We start from the raw sequence: 17753 nt of genomic DNA on the forward strand, positions 1-17753 counted from the left end.
TAGTAATTTAATTGATTAATAAATTTGTTATCTGTGACTTTGTCTCTGCTTGTCCTTTTCATTTGGTTGAAAGCCTGAAGTGCGGGCCTTATTAGTATGATTTGACTGTAATCCAGTCACACATAATTAAAAGAGGAGTAAAAGTCTTAACGATGATCTGTTTGCCCTAAAAAAAACAGTTTGACTTAATGGCTTTAAGTTAAGTTAAATCAGTTATTTTTCCTAAAAACTTGTATTTTAAAAAAATCTTGCAAGTGTAAAAAGTGCAAAATGTTTGGAGTGAGATCTTGTTGCTTTTATGTTTTCCCCAGCAGGTGTTTCGAGCACTTCAATCATTTCTGTGGCTTTAGCTTAAGTTCATTCTAGATTCATTTAATTGCGATTATATTATCATAAATATTTATTACATGTATTTCATAAAGTAATGTACTTTTAATCAGCTCTTAACTTTACAACAAAAATAATAGTCAACAGTGATAACAGAAATAGCTGCAGAGTAGCAGTTTAATTTATGCATGACTGATGAAATGTTCAAATCCACAGATTTAAATAAAATAAGTTAATCAAAATGTCTTGATGATTGAGAGAAATCATGCAAATTAAACTAAAACACAGAGTAAAGAAGGGTATATTTTAAGGTTTAGGTCAAGTGTACTTATTTATTTGAGTTAAAACAGCATCAGGTTAAACATTAGGTGTGTTCGAGATCATTCGGCGCTGCGCAGAACGATCGGCGAGGTTTGCCGCTTGCAGTCGAGGGAGGAACTGAAGACGGAGCCGTCAAGCCGGACACCTGCTGCTTGCCGTAGTGACGCGTGCGCCGTGTTTCCTTGTTTTTAATCGCAAATGAAGAGAATTAGATGCTGAATTTGATAAAAACAAACCTTTTAATAAAAAGTTGCAACCAGAAACATTTTATATCGAATATTTAATTGCTGCTTATACTGTATACCCGAAAATAACGGGAAACAATATTATTAAAATACCAATAGAGTTCGTTATTTTATTTTTTTATTTTATTACAAGACACAATATAACATATTTAAGCATATTAAAGTGTTCATGTTTTAAAAGAAACCCAAGTTAATCAGTTTGATCAAACAAAAAAGATAAGAAAAGTCTTCCATATCAGTTCAATTTTATTTATATACTGTAGCACTTTTTACAATTGTTTAATTATTTCAAAGCAGCTTTACATTAATCAACCTGACACCCTAAACTCCTAGGAGAACAACAACCCTAGAGAGAGAGAGCCAGACACAGCTGATTCTATAGAGGATACACTATATATTAGAAACTACAACTTTAAAATATAAAAACATTTAAAAAAAAATGTTTTTAATGTGTTCAAGGATGAGACAGGATCTGCATCAGACGTTCAGCCAGCGGTCTGTGATCATGAAGTCTGAGGCTGAAATAAAACCTGAAGATGAGAAAGAAAGGAAATGTCAACATTTAATTTTTAGTCATCATATTTATAGTATATCTAGAACCTTAAAGGCACAATATCAGTGGCGGCTCCTGACTGCTCATCCGAGGGGCGCTAATTGAAAATAAGTGTTCGGAGTGTCGTGTGTTGCTTGCGTTTTTAAAATATTTGTTTGTTGCGTCATGTGAACCATGTGCATCACGTGTTTTGTCAAAATAAGTGCCTGCTGCACACGCGTCAAAACCGTTTATGATAAAAGAGACGCTCACGTTCACAAAATACATGCAAGACACTCCCTTAACAGTAAACTTTGATTCCGCATGAGATTATGTGAGTATCTGGCAAACGCAAGTGTCTCTTTTATCATAAACCCTTTAGACGCGTCTGCAGCAGGCACTTATTTTGACCATACATGTGATGCACATAGGATCTCTCGACATGCAGAACACATATTTTGAAATAACGAACCACACACATGACGGGCTACATACATGTTGTGACGAACATGAACTTCGCATCAAGCGCTTTCGGAAAAAAGAAGTCACCGGCCGCCAGTGCACAATTTGTATGATTTTTGTAATAAAATATACAAAGATAAATGCAGTTGTGTACTTACATTATGCAGAAAGTGTGCAAAAATGTGTTACTCCTGAGAAATTGTGGCCCTTTTAATGTCTGTGCTATTCTCGCTTTCTGGTTGTAGAAACTAGGGAGACACAAGAGGACAAATGCAGAAGTGTTGGTTAAACAACATCTAACACATAGCTGTTAGCTAATTCATTATGATGCCATAAAATAATGTGATCAAACGGATAGTTAAAAAAGCATTCATTTATTACCTTATTTATCCATAAACATGATTAGCAAACTCCATATGTCTCAGGATGATGAAAACAGCATCTCCAATCATTCCCCTATCCTTCAGTCATGCAGCTTCATCCTTTTTATTTTTGTGTGGATAGTGCCCTGTAGTGATGAAAAAGTACATTTAAACCAATCTTCCAATACAACTAACTACAGAAAATAAAAAGCATGTAATCTGCAAAATGTAGTTTCCTACTTGGTCTGTTACCTCATTTTGTATAGGAGTAGCTCTTCTTCGTCAGACTCAATTTTAAACCAGTCATGATCTAAGATCTTCTTGAGCGTCGGATGATCACTTCGATTCTTGGCCCGGCAACCTCTTAACAGATTGGAGATTTCTGTACAAGATTTAGGAGAGAGCTGGTTAGTCATCATGACGCACAAATAGCAATAATGATCATGGCATAAAGAGACGCTTTTGTTGTCATTTAATAATACTGCAAAAAAGTCTATAATCTAAAGGGACCCTGGTCACAGACAGACAGTACCTCAGGTTAAGATGATGGCACAGTGATGTAATACATTGGCGAGCCACTAAATGACTGTTTAGCTAAACACAATAAAATACATCTTGCCAGACAGACCGTATCCTCTGATAATATTTATTGTGGATTTGATCAGAGGCTTTGTGTGTGCATGTTGATCAGTCATTTTCACTCACCCTTTGATAAACGATTTCTCCTCCGATTCCTGGATTTCACGAAAGATCCATGCACCATATAGTACAGCACATCACCTAAGGCCCAGACGTTTTCTCGCACGGCCTGAATTTTTTCGATCTCAGCGCACCATGAAGCTCCTGTACACAAAACGTCATGTTGAGTCATTTTGTAAAAGAAACAGCAGGTTTCAATACTCCGCTATATATAAAAAAAAATCAGCTCACCCCTAAAGTCATAGGAATCATAGCCATCATCATGCGTCATATAAACTCCAGACCCAAAGTCAATTAACTTCAGGCTCATTGTTGATTGCTGCACCAAGAAGTTTCCGGTATGGATGTCGCCATGGAAAACTCCATTATCCAGACAGTGTTGCACTGCCAGTACCGCCTGACGCATGAGATGTCTTGCTGTATTTTCACTTAGTTTTTCTTCACGATTAACAAATTGCATCAAGGATTCGCTGTGCAGTGGGTACTCCAACACGAGCATATAAAAGTGTTTAGTCTCGTACCAGTCATACAACTGTATGACATTGGTGCATAAGGGGGCATCTCTTAACTTAAGCAGCAGCGCCACTTCTGTAATGAGCGGTTTGGGGTATCCAGGCTGGAGAAAAAATGGTCAACAAATTACAATTAGATAAAACAAATATCTCGTATTGGTGCGTAATCGCTATACTGTCTATTTTCTGTTTAGTTCACTTCATCAAATTTTATAACAACTTACAATCTGAATAGTGCTATGATTTATTTGTCTGCTTATTAGCTTGATGGCAACCTGTAAAGAGAAAAACAACAAAAGTTAATTTCTCTTGAGCTGACTGAAGCGGCTCACCTCACACTTCACACATAACTTTAAGGTTTGAGAATCTACAAGCTTTAAAACATGGTTTAGATCAAGTGGACATACAAATTTCAGCAAACATTGTGTTTGATATAAATACGAGTGCATTACCGGAGTGCCATCCGATTTACGGATCCCTTTGTACACTTTGCCATGGAAACCTTCCCCAAGCATTTCATCCTCCAAGAGTTGATATTTAGAATCAAAAGTGTCTGAAAAACACACAGAAAAATGATGAGGTGACAGTACATGTTAACATTCATATACTCACAGACGAAAGGTACAGCATACATTTCCAGGTACAGAAGAATATGATGAAGAAACCATTTCACATATTGGTGCAAACAAAGTAGGAATAATGAAGTCAGTACACTCACCTTTAGGCACTGAGGGATCAGCTGGTTTCTTCTCGCTTGGCGGTTCAAAAGCTTGTTGAACAACATCTTTAACTTTTGGCCTGACAACTTTAACATCTTCTGGTAAGGGATTTCTGGGATTTTCAAGGGCTTTTGCCCCAGGATTTCCATCTTCTTTTGACCCAGGATTTTTAGCTTTATTTGGGTCGGGATTTCCGCCACCTTTTAACCCAATATTCTCTGAAATGGCACCTATCTTCTGTAGCCTGGCATTAGCTGCAGCGATGCCACCAAAACTGGCCAGATCCGCACCACCCATGGCATCAGGAATAGCTGGATCGGCATCTTTTTTCACTTTACTCTTCCCTTTTTTTCTCCAAGGGTTGTGAAATGAGCGGCTCTTTGAAGCCTTTTGTTTGTGTTTCTTTAAGCCAACACTCTTCGATTGAGAATCTGCCAGATCAACAACTTCCCTGGCATCAGGGATAGCTGGATGGGCCTCAATCTGTGAAGTCGGCATCGACTCCACTTTGCCCCTCCGGAAGCATCCAAGCAAGCGTTGCTTCAATGTCATGCGTTTATCCGGACAAATCTTTGGTTTTGATTGGGGGCAGGCCAGATCAGGAACATCCATGCCAACAGGAATATCTGAAATGGCCTTGGGCTGTTGAGTTGGCACAACAGTCACTTTTTCTCCCTGGAGGTTAGATTTGCGGCTCTTTGAAGCCTTTTGTTTCTGTTTCTTCGGACCAACGTAGGTCTTTGACTGTGATGCAAGATCAACAACTTCCCTAACATCAGGGATAGCTGGATCCGCTTTAAGCAGGGGAGTCGGCACTGACTCCACCTTGCCCCTCCAGAGACAGTCAAAGAATGCCATTCGTTGTTTTTCCGGTTTGATCTTATTGTTTAATTCAGAGCTGGCCAGACCAGCATCATCCTTTAGATTAGGATTAGCTGAATCCGCATTAAGCTGTGGAGAAGACCAGAGGTGGGTCAGACAGACAGACAGATAAATGTTTCCAGCCATGTTTAGAAGCCATGTTTCCATCCAAGGCTTTTTAGCAAAAAATGCTTTAGCGCATAAACGCAATACCTCAAAAAATATAATTTTTTTAAATAGCTTTAACGCAAATAAATGTGATGTCACATGATAGATCTTCATCACACGCAACCTCTGAAGGGCATAACAGCAAACAATGGTCGCTCTTATTGCAGCCTGAGACTTTCTGTTTTGATTTGCAGAGTCGATCCTCCCTATACGCAGAGGGTACGCAAGCTGCACTGAACTTACTTCATGAAGTGCTGAAATGTCAATCACTTATCCATACAATGATTCATGTTTATTCTCCTTAATATTCAATTTTTTCTCCTCATAATCGGGTGCCTTTGGTGAAAGCACATTTATTTTAAATTACCAAGACCACAAACATCAGACTTGACCTGGCTAAGCTTTTATTGTAAGTGCATTAGAGAAATTAGGTAGATAATTTGCTCAAGGTCAGATTTTTTTGCGATACACCAAAACTTATGTGACAATTTGCTTACATCATTCGTGACATCACAACGGACACAATTTTAGCTCCATTTGAATAGAAAACCTTTTTTACACATATTCACTTGGTCGATAACAAAACCTGGATGGAAACATGTCTATAAATGGACAGATAGTTGTACTAAATGTAATGATGTAACAAACCTCTGAAGGAATCAGTGTTTCCACTTTATCATTATGAAGGAATGGGTGCCTTACATTCTTCCACGCCTTCTTTATTGATTTAAAGAATTTATTCTTGCATTTTTCTACACCAAAAAATAAAAACAAAAACAAATGATAAACTATTAGAACATTCATTATGACAAAAGTTGAACCGTTGTCAGTAATGATACTTAATAAACACATTTAACAAACTGTCCACCCAGATACTATTTGATCAAATATGTATATAAACACAGCAATGATTATTGCATTAATAATGCTGTTAAAATAAGAGTTTAAAACACACTAGTCAATGGTCTAAACTTAATTTCTTATTGTAAGATGCTTTATTTTACTGACTTTCATGTATTAAGATATCAGTATCTGCAAGGGCCAACAAAACTATTGAGGAACAAACATGATACAGATTTAAAGATTGTCAAGAACACAAAATTTCCATCTGACCTGTGGGGCTGTTCGCCTCCTCAAATGCAGGAGTAAACTCCTTTACTCCTCCTCGTGGATGTGAACTCCCGGCGCGTCTGTCTAACAAATGTCCGTTGTTCGGGACCATTTCAGGGACGGCACACGGAAGAACAAAATCCATTCCACCATCATCACATCTCCATCCCAACACTGCAATTCAATAAACAATGTTATGAAATGAATGCTTTAACTGAAGTGATCAATATGTGTCTAAAACTTGTCACTTATTTTAATGTATTATTTATTCAACTGTATAAAATAAATATCACATTTGCAATCATGCTGAGCAGAAACAATAAACATCAGAAAGTAACATATGGGATGCAAACAATGACATGATGTTGTGTATTGTGTTATTGTAAATCTGATGAGAAAAAATAAAACTTTTGTTAACTTGAGATAACGAGAAATTAAGTTGTGATCATGAGAAAACAAGCAAGCAAAAATAAAAATAGTACACAAGCTCGGCTTCCGTAAATAAACAAAACATTTGCAGTCTGGTATGCACTGCTAACTATTTATTAAAGCAATAAACCCCGAGAAGCAGTGGGTTACCAGTGCATTTTATAACTCCGCTTCGCGTCGTGCCTAACAACGCCCCTTAGCTGTTATAAAATGCACTGGTAACCCAACGCTTCAAGGGGTTTATTGCGTTTATAAAAATGTTACTTCATATGCATAACGTTAGAGGGATTTTATAAAATAAAACACTAATAAGTTGTAATTATATTAGTACAAATATTACTCTTCCGCCAAACAAAGTAGTTCCTCAGAATCAAGTGTGACTGAAACAGAGCGCAGTTCCCAACCAACACAGACGCAGCAAAGACACAATGAAAATATGATTAAGACTGTGGTGTTTATTTTATAAATCACCATTTATCTAATTTATACATTAACATTTATATTGTGCAACTGTTGAAGTGATCAAATATGCTTGGACGCATGCTGAACTCTTTCCCGTCAGCGTTTTTTTTAAGTTGCCACCCAGTTGTAGTTTAATGCTTGCAGAAAAATTATCTTCTTTAAATAAACATAAAATATCAAACGAAAGAACAGACCATCCGCTTTCAAAAAAAAAACAAAAAAAAAAAACGTTTCATTCATCCTACCTTCATTTGTTCTCTTATCACCTCTCAAATTTTTAGCTAAAAGCGGAGAAAATTCCATATTTGTGAAGAACTCATGTAAGAGATCAGATTCAGAGCCATCAAAACTTACACGCTGTGTTTTCAGTGTTGAGTGAATGCGTCAGTGTTTAAGTTGGGTAAGATCGCCCCCCAGTGGATAATAGCAGACATATGAACTTGAGTTATAAACTCTTCAGAGAACGTTTTCTCTTTATCGACGAGATGACTCAACAATATTTATTGACATTTATCTCGCCATTAATTGTGCAATTGTAGACAAATAAAAATATGATTATAGACTGTGGTGTTTATTTTCATAAATCAGTACGCAGCAACAGTGGCGCAGTGATACTTATGTAATGTGGTCTGAACCTTGAGGTTACCAGTGTATTTTATCACGGCTTAGAACGCGTTTCAACCAATCAAAATGAAGAACCAGAACTGCCCGTTTTATAATATGTTATACATCACTTATGAAAATTAAACATTCACATCCAACAAAACATGGTTAACGGTACTGTAGTTAAACCATTGTTACCACAAAATAACCATGGTTTTGCAAATAGAACCCAATACACCAATAAACATGGTTACTTTACCACATAAAAACCATTGTTAATTTCCGTGAGGGATATTAAAAAACAAGGCCTCATACGGCATAATTTATATCTTATATTGCGGGGATGTTTTATTCATTTTGGTCGCTTTTTGTTAAATTAATGGAGTCAAAATTTGTCTGCGTATTCTGCCGGTAAAAAAAACGGCGAGTAAAATGTCAAGTACACGAGCACCACCTGGTGTGTCTACATGTACACGTGCATTAACAACACAATAACTGTATGTAATCAGCATGACAGTCAGACTTTTTGCCTTAACTTGCATCTTACCTCTTTGGCGTTTCGCCTCATGTGTTGGATAAACATCCACCATCTCCTCCTCATCCTCCTCCTCTCCTCCACATGGATTTAAACAACCGGCAGCGCGCCCGACTTGTGACGAAAGTCCGATATCAAGGACATAGTCAAAGTTCAGCACAGCATTCGGCAGAAAAAAATCCATGTTCTCGACATCTGTTCCTTCCATGACCTTGTCGGACAATGGTGTTACAGGACGAAACATGATGTGAAAAGATAACTGAAAGACTTAACTGTGCTTAGACTCGGTTCACAGAGGGTTGAAATCTAAGTAAACTGTCTGTCTGTACACAGTGCGTCAAGCAGTTTAAAGCTGCGAACTTTTTGAAAGTCTGCAAATTCACTTGGCAATCTGTACAGTAGCGTTCGGAGTAAAACCAAAGGCAAGCGTTCAGATCAGTGAAATGATACCGGTCTCATCTGGCTGAGCCTTTTGTAACATTATGTGATGTCATAATGGTTCCATGACAACGCCGCGTTCTACAGTATGGTTGTCATGGAGTTCAATGACTCTGTTCTGTTTACGGTTCAACTGTGATGAGTTTTTTTATATATATATATATATATTTATGTCCCTTGTGTTGTTTCATTAAAACAATTTACAACTTTTGGACTTTTTATTGTAGATATATATATATATATATATATAATAATATATAAATATATATATATTTATATATTATATTTTATATATATATATATATATATATATATATATATATATAATATCAAAACTCTTTAATATGTCTTACTTAATGCTTATTACTACTTTTTAAAATGTATTTTACAATATGTATAGATGCTATTTTGTATTAATATATTTAGACCTATTGTGTTATTCATTTACAACCACTAGATGGCGCTATGTTAATTACCAGTAATGTTAAAAGAAAAAGAGTATTAGTCGATAGTAAAACACAGACATGCTCAGATTGTATGGAGATTTTATTTAAATCATTAAAAAGCATCAAAGGTCATATATTTTAATGCATGATACATACGAACGTTTTTTTCATTGCTCAACATCCTTCACACATATCAAATATTTAAACACTGGCAGTCAGTCAAAAACAGACATTAAGTTAGATAATAATCCCTCATCCCTTACAGCAGTTAAAGCATCAACAGAGTTACATATTGCTGGGTTTACTGCAGGGTTAAATTCACTAAACACTATACTTAATATTAACTCCCAAAAACATTAAAGGACATTTGACTGATGAAGAACACCACAGAGACTAAAGGGTCATGGTGGTGGACAAAATACTGTATGAGATGAGAGGAAAAGATCTTAAAAAATGTTTCCAATACCAAAATTATTTTTTCTGCCCCAAACCAATTTATGCAACAATCTCCTATCTTTGGTCAGATAACATGAAGCCTAAATTAACCTCCTAAGACCGAGCTTTGGTTTGTCTTTTTTTTCTGATTTCTACCAGCTATTTTTGGGAACCAATTAATATAATAACCAAATATTTTTCTATGAACATGAAGCAGTGTATTTGTCCATGTTTGTGTATAATAGGTTCCAGTTACACAGAATTAAGTATTACATATACATATAAGTATCCACATATGTGACATCCAGGTCTTAGGAGGTTAAATGTGGCATAATACAACTGTAAATAGAGATAGACCTTATTACAAAAATGTAACCTTATTAAAGATATCAAGATTATATTTTTACATTATAGATTTTATGTAGAAATCTCTCAAACTTGCTTCACTGATACTCTGAACTTTATTGAACTACATCTAAACACAGTTTAAGAATTATCTTCATTCAACTGTTATATTTACCTTTAAGCTAAAGAAGACTGTACCATTAATCTATATAAAGCACTGTACCATACCACCAAAAACATGTTGAAGTCATACTTTCTATTAATGCTATTCATTTTTATCACCACCGGGTGGCGACTGTAGATCAAACATGCAGTCACTGTTTCATTTCTCTGCAAAGGCTTCAGTGGAGATGAGCACGTGGACCTGTGTGATAATAATAAGAGATTATTCAAAGACAAATCACAATGATGATAACTTTGGTATAGGGATGAACATTCCCCTGTACATACCATCTTGTATATTGTCTTTTAAAAATATATATTTTCTTTTTTTAATCTATTTTTTGCATATTGTGTATTTTATTTATTCTAATTGTATTATTTTTATTGTCTGTATCCTGTCACACTTATTCTGTGCTGTAGAAGCTTCTTTCACCAAAACAAATTCCTTGTATGTGCAAACATACTTGGCAATAAAGCTCTGACTGATCCTGGTTCTCTTCTTGAAGAGCTGGAAGTCGCGGCAGGAAGAGTGGCATCTGGTGGAGGCTTCTGTGAATTACAGGAAAGTTTCAGCTTTGAGGACGCTAATGTTCGAATGTTTAAGGTCAGTAAAATGTTTACCTTACTTATGTTGAACAAAAAGTGTATATGCACATAAATGTCTGAAATTAATTTTGAAGATAGAAATAAAATTGAGCAAAAGTATAAAGAGAAGCAGCCATTAAGTGCCCAGAATAGATACAGCTGACCTCACCAGTTTACATCCCCCTTTCAAAAAATAAAGGGAATTACACAAATTATTTAATTCTCAGTTAAATGTCATATGTTTAACCTGCAAGTCTTTAAAGGGGAGAGAGAATGAAAAACCATTTTTACCTTGTCTTTGTTGAATAATGGTAGTCTACCCACATTCACAAACATACAAAAAGTGCTAAACATGCTAAACATCTCAGTCTCATAGAAATTCCTCTTTTAGAAATGTCAGCCAGAAAACGGCCCAATCTGAAAAACTGATGCTTATGACATCACAGGCATCTCACTGCCCCTCCACTTTAAAATAATTGGCTACATTTTTTGAGTGGCAGCAAAGTCAGCCAATCAGTAATGAGATTGCAATTTAAGCCAGTAGGGGGAGCCAAATAGGTGCAAAACCACTTGTTTAAAATCCCCTGCCCTAATAGAGCTATCTGAGAGAGGTTTTTAGGAAGCTTCTAAGCCAGTGGTTCTTAACGTTATTCCTCGAGGCCCATTGCTCTGCACATTTTGTATGTCTCTTTTATCTGACAGACTCAGTTCAGTTCATTGAGATCTCTTCTAATGAGCTGATGATTTGAATCAGGTGTGTTAAATAAGGGAGACACACAAAATGTGCAGGGCTGTGGGCCTCGAGGAATAACGTTAAGAACCACTGTTCTAAGGCATTACAGACCCAAACAAAAACATTTTTGTCTACATGTCACATCACAGAACAAGGATAAATACCCCGTTCAATCATTCTATGTCCCCTTTAAATTTTATTATCATTAAAGTTATATGTTTGGATATCCTACGTCTTCATCTCCTTCATCCTCCACCTAACGTATGCTGACAATAGCACTTAAAGTGCTGCAGTGGTTCTCAAACTGGGGGCCGGGGCCCCGAGATGGTGCCAGGTATCATAAACTCTTCGCAATTAAACCTTAAAAAATAAGACTACTAACCAACAGTACTACTTTGTATCATTTAATATGTTTTGTTTAATAAAAGTTGAGTTTTAGAACAGTTTCTTGTCATACATTTTCTTTTGGGGGGCCGCGAAGGAATGCGCCGTACACAAGGGGGGCGCACGCTGAAAAAGTTTAAGAACCACTGGTTTACTGGCTCGTAATCATAGGGGAACAATTTTTTGTGATAAACAGACCCTAAGTGGAACCAGTTTTTACCTTAAATCCATATTTCCACTTTTATCCACTAGGTGGCGATCTTATCCAACTTTAACACTGAAGCATGGTGCCTATTAGAGAGTCACGGAAAAGCTAAATAGAGAGGCTAAAACGAAAAGCAAATCGAATAGCAAAAAGAATAAGGAGAACCATCGGGAAAGTAAAATAAAAATGTTAAACGGAATTCCCTTTTAAGTGCCTAATTTAAACCTGTATTTGTAGTTCAATTTATAAATCCAGTTATTTATTTCTCTTTTTAAATCGCTTTATGAAATACATTTTGAAATTCCATTATTTAATTAAGAATTTATAAATGCAATTTAAAATGATGAACTTATTGAGTGTTTTATGTTGTTTTTGTAAATTGTTATATTACTTTGAACTATTTATTAGTGGATTAATATTTCATTTCTACGTTATTTTTATAATCTCACTTTTTATTGCCTAATAAAATGTTACATAATGATTTTTTTGTAACTTTGTCTATTTATTTATAGATTAATTAATGAATTTTTAATTTTTTTTATTAATTGCTATTTTATTGTCCAGGTAGTTATTAAATATTGAAGTTCTTTATTACATTTTGCATGAGTCTTGTGGTCCTCCATAAACAACGCCCCTTAACTGTTTTTAAAATGCACTTATTGCTTTATTTTATTTTTAGTCACAACATTATTTTATATCTTTGTACTACAGTGTATCGGTGAATTATATTCTCCAAACTAAAATTCCAGTAACTAAAAACACAATTGAACAGATTGACTTGTCTTATAGAGTAGGGTTTAATTTTATACACTTTATGAAATTCAATTTCTGTAAGTCAAAATTATGATTTCATAGTGTTGTATGCCACTTAAACTATGTGTTTAATGATATTTGCTTCATTAAAATTTAGCTAAAATGCTATTAAAGCAATGTAAATTCAATTTGTTTATGTTGTACCAGCCTGATCTTACGAGAACTCAAACATATTTTGTATGAATTCGTACAAAGTTAATAGTGCAAAAACTTACGATTATCATAAGAAAAAACATAATGAATCCCCAACCTTAACCACGCCCCAAACATCACGGGTCAAAATGTGGTATTTTCAATGTGGTCGTACCAAATAGAAATATACTGAAAAAAAACTTCTGGACATCGGTTGCACATTTCTTAAAATGAAATTAACATTAGTTAAAATAAATTTCATTTTATGAAAACTTAATTCAATCATGTTGAACTGGTGTACATTATTAAATTAGATAGATCAAACAATTTTTAAAGAAAAACAATTTTAAGAAAACTTAATTCAATCATGTGCAACCGGAGATTTAGCCACCTCCTAAAATCCGTACGAATTGCCATTGGGTTGGGATATTATGGTCCATACAACAACAAAATGTGATGTCCACATATGCGGACACAGGTCTTTTAAGAGGTTAAATAAATCATCAAATCAGCTAATTTCAGGTAACACAGGTACATAACCATCACAAATTTCATTTAATTAGAGAGCAGTAAGAAAAAATTATTTCATCATTGTTCATTTTATTTCAGCTCCAGTGTTACAAACTGTAGCAGCAGTTACACAAATCAAAGGTTATGTCTACAATTTTTCTTTCACCACTGTAAAAAAAATGAAATAATAAAAAAGTACTCTAGATGGCACTCTCTCACTTCTACAATGTGCGCAGAAAGCGGCCTAAACATTTTGTTGTTCATCATGTGTAGAGGAGTGACACCGCTGCACCTCTTGTGTTAAATGTCTGATACATCTCCTGTTTCTCCATGGATTGAGAGATCACTTTAAGGCAAAATCTACATACATTTGTTAACAATTTATTTAAGCAATAATGTTAACAATTTTGGCCATTCATATTTACTGTAAAACTGATTCAAATACAATATATATTTTTAAAAACAGCTGGTTTTGCAGCGCAATTACAGGTAGTGAGCATTTAAAAATGCTGGACCATGAAGAAGTAAACCCATAGGGTTCCCACCATAGCACAACATGAAGTCAAAAAGAAATGGACATTTTTCAGTGGTCATTCAAATTAAAGCTTAAACAAGCAACCTGCTTTGTATAGTCCTTGATAAAACTAAACCTTCAAACACAGCACTGTACACTTTAGTAAAAATTTCAACACTTTCAGTGCCAACAGCATTTTTAACAACTGGCAGGTCTGAAAGGTTGGTTACTATTGAAAAACTGTACATTATTACTTTTCTTTTTTTGGTTCCTCCTAGTTGGTAAAACAGCAGGACTGAAAATGCAAAGAAAAAATGAATCACTAAACATTTAATCAAAAAGAAACAAGCTCAAACTTAAGAACCTCACTGATTAAGAGATTCCGGAATAATTTTAGGGAATGTCAAACACTTTAGAGCTGGAAAATCATCAAGGGATGAGGAACTGAGAGAGGACACAGGAAAGACATTGCCGGCTGAACCAGTCAGCACTCAAGAAAAGCAGAAACTCTCTTTCTCTCTCTAACACAGTGCCGGGAATATCCCTGTCTGATGGGAATCTGCATAGATTACGAAGATGCAACGAATTCATCAATTACACAGAAACACTAAAAAATCCAAACTATGATAAAGCAATACTAAAATTAACTGAATATTTGCTAGCATATGGAAAAATAAAACTTATGTTTTCTATTAAAATACTTTCTCATGACCCAGATTAATATGCAGAAGGTAGAAACTATACAAACATGTTAATTTTGTTGAATAATGTAAATACTGCAGTGCTACTAAAGGGAAAATTCACCCTAAAATTTAAAATCTGTCATCATTTAGTCAACCGTATGTTGATCTAAACCTGTATGAGTTTCTTTATTCTGTTGAACACAAAAGAAGATATTTCGATAAATGATGAGTTGACGGTAGCCATTGATTCCATAGTAGGAAAAAAAATACTGTGAAAGTCTATGGGTACCGTCAACTTTAAAATTAAAAGATATTTTTTGTGTTCAACATAATAAACTCATACAGGCTTACAACATGCATGAGGTTGAGTAAACGATGACAGGTTTTTCGTTTTTAGGTGAACTTTTGTGTAAGCATCCTATCAGTGTGAGTTTGGGACAGGAAGAAACCAGTTTGAACGGTTAATTTTTGCAATTACATTTGCTGACACACAGTAGATATGACACTTCAGCTAGAAAACATAACAGCTTCTGTATTGTGTGTGTTTTTAATCTATCGGTCCAATAACAGGACCTCCTGCATACAAGAGGGTACCTCTTATCCAAGAGCTATAAATCTAAAATCAAAAACAAATAAAAGACCACAAAACTGTGCTTTTGTGAATAAAATACATTATTTACTATTTTATTCTGGCACTCTCTAAATTTCATGTGCGTAATTCCAGTGCAAATTCATCACAGTCCACTGTAAAAAAATGTTGTTATGCAGCTGTTTGCCAGTTACTTACTGTAGATTTAAATCCATGTTATTTATTAACAAGTCTTTATCTTTACAGAATAAAACTATAAAATAACCAGAAATCCTCATCAAACTTTTTCAGATTTTTGCTTCAGATTTTGGTTCCCAAAAGAATATGGCTTTGAATGAGGCTGCTATTTTATTTTATAGTTTTATTCTGTAATATTAATATATTTAATGTTCATTTAACTTTGAACAAACTGTTTGCCAGTATATTACATAATCTACAGTAAGTTACTGGCAAACAGCATTTGTTTAACGTGTAGTGTCAGCAATGTTTAATAGCTTAGCTAAAGGGATAAATGAAAATAGTTTTATCATTTACTCACCCTGACCGTATTGTTATAAACCTGTATGAGTTGCTTTCTTCTGTAAGTACCAGACAGTTGACAGCACCCATAGTATTTTTCCTACTATGGCAGCCCATGGGTTAGGGGTGCACGATTCAGAAAATTTCACGATTCGATTCCGATTTTTAGGCACGAGATTCGATTCAAAATCAATTTTCGATTCAAAAACGATTCTCGATTTTAAAAAACGATTCACAGTAGTTTGTAGTTTACTTTTTCCCATGTGACTGATTGTAGTAGATATACAATTTTAAAGAAAAGAAACACAACAAATAAAAAGTAGTTTGATATTACTTTATGTCTTTATGGAAAAATAAAAACTGTTATGAAGCAATTAGATGACCCCTTTAATCAAACTCTATTAAATACAATAATATAGTATATTAATGATAGACAGTGCAGGTCTGCAGATTAGAAATGTGACTGGTGTTATAATGGTTATTATTTCTATTAGATAGAGCAGAATTTTATTATAAAATATTAATGATTAATCGATAGTCGATAGTGGTTAGAAGATTGTTTGTAGTTCACTATAACTTTAGCGATATGACAAATAATGCCACTGCTGTAAATGTTTTAAATTAATAGCACGGAGAAAACTTCATACGATGCTTGGATAGTCTCATATTGTCCCATCAATCGTCACGACAATATGAAGTGGCCGCGGCAAGTAACTTATGGGACATATTTAATTACCTTGTCCTGTCAGAAGGAATTGATGGAGCAGCATTGAAAATTATTAAAGTACCGATGCCTACCAATATTTACATTGTGGGTCGTGTACACCGTAGCCGAACTACACGAACAACAGCTTGGATCCGTTTCATCATGGTGGCCATATAAGGGCATAGCCGCCCTGCTGTTAAAAACCTATGGCTAAAACATGCACATAAAGATGTTTTGATGGATAATACAAGAAGACATTAAACGCAATTGGGATTATATATGGTGCATCTGTGTGTTTGATTTTGCAATCCATAGCCACGTCAGCTCACATATGGTTATTTAAAACACTCGACTTCTGTCAGTTTGTAGCAAAACAAAAATTGAATCCCACCAGTTCTCCTGTTTTGATGGTGTGCTAAGCTAATACCTGCTATTAAGCTAACGTGCACCTGCTAACATTTAGATATGTAAAATAGGTTTTAGGAATGATTTCAAATGGTAAAGCTCATTGAATTTAACTTTTTGTAAGAAAGGCATTTGACACAAAGTCAAAAGAGGTAAAGACATTTAATCAAAGAAAAGAGGGATAAAAACACTGTTAATAGACCGTTGTCAGTAATTATAATATTAACAAAGAATGATAATTAGACGCCAAATCCAGTCTGAAGACTCCAATTTTGTGATAACTGTTTCGAAAATCCGATAGTTCACCAGTAGGGGGAGTTGATCACAAATGAGCAGTGTCTAATATGGTTTAGGTCAGGGATGTCCAATCCTGCTCCTGGAGGGCCTGCAGAGTTTTATTCCAACCCTAATCAAAGACACCTGATCCAGCTAATCAAGGTCTTACTGGGCAGACTAGATACTTTGAGGCAGGTGTTGTGAGGGGAGTTTTCAGGGGCGCCGCTAGCAATTTTGGGCCCTATGAAAGAATAGGGGGTCAGGCCCCCACCATACCCATTTCACACCAAACATCCAATCCAACCTACTGTAGCTATTCAAAATCTTTGTCTGTAATTTAATAATACAGAACTATTTATTTTGCTATTGTTATGACCACAATTATCAGTATTTATAGACACCTACAATGTCTGCAGCTAAGATAATTTATTGTTCAATGTAAATTTAATTGAAAAATACAGTACATTAATCGAATATTCAGAGAAAATGCAACATTCTTAAAGATTAAAGATAAATGTGACCATGC

At 35.1% G+C, this 17753-nt stretch overlaps 1 protein-coding gene across 1 annotated transcript; it reads right to left on the bottom strand.

Annotated features, from left to right (window-relative positions):
• Window positions 1-1084: 1084 nt before the first annotated feature.
• On the bottom strand, window positions 1085-8555 carry LOC135729938 (uncharacterized). Its single transcript, XM_065247844.1, has 12 exons — window positions 8360-8555; window positions 6322-6492; window positions 5857-5960; window positions 4179-5130; window positions 3913-4013; window positions 3685-3735; window positions 3180-3564; window positions 2955-3092; window positions 2502-2631; window positions 2269-2395; window positions 2046-2135; window positions 1085-1423 (listed from the first exon to the last, which is right to left on the bottom strand). The coding sequence occupies exons 1-10, from the start codon at window positions 8553-8555 to the stop codon at window positions 2374-2376; spliced, it is 2250 nt and encodes a 749-aa protein (XP_065103916.1). The 3' UTR covers window positions 1085-1423; window positions 2046-2135; window positions 2269-2373.
• Window positions 8556-17753: the final 9198 nt, after the last annotated feature.

Source organism: Paramisgurnus dabryanus, chromosome 11, assembly GCF_030506205.2.
Source record: "Paramisgurnus dabryanus chromosome 11, PD_genome_1.1, whole genome shotgun sequence".
NCBI lineage: Eukaryota > Metazoa > Chordata > Actinopteri > Cypriniformes > Cobitidae > Paramisgurnus > Paramisgurnus dabryanus.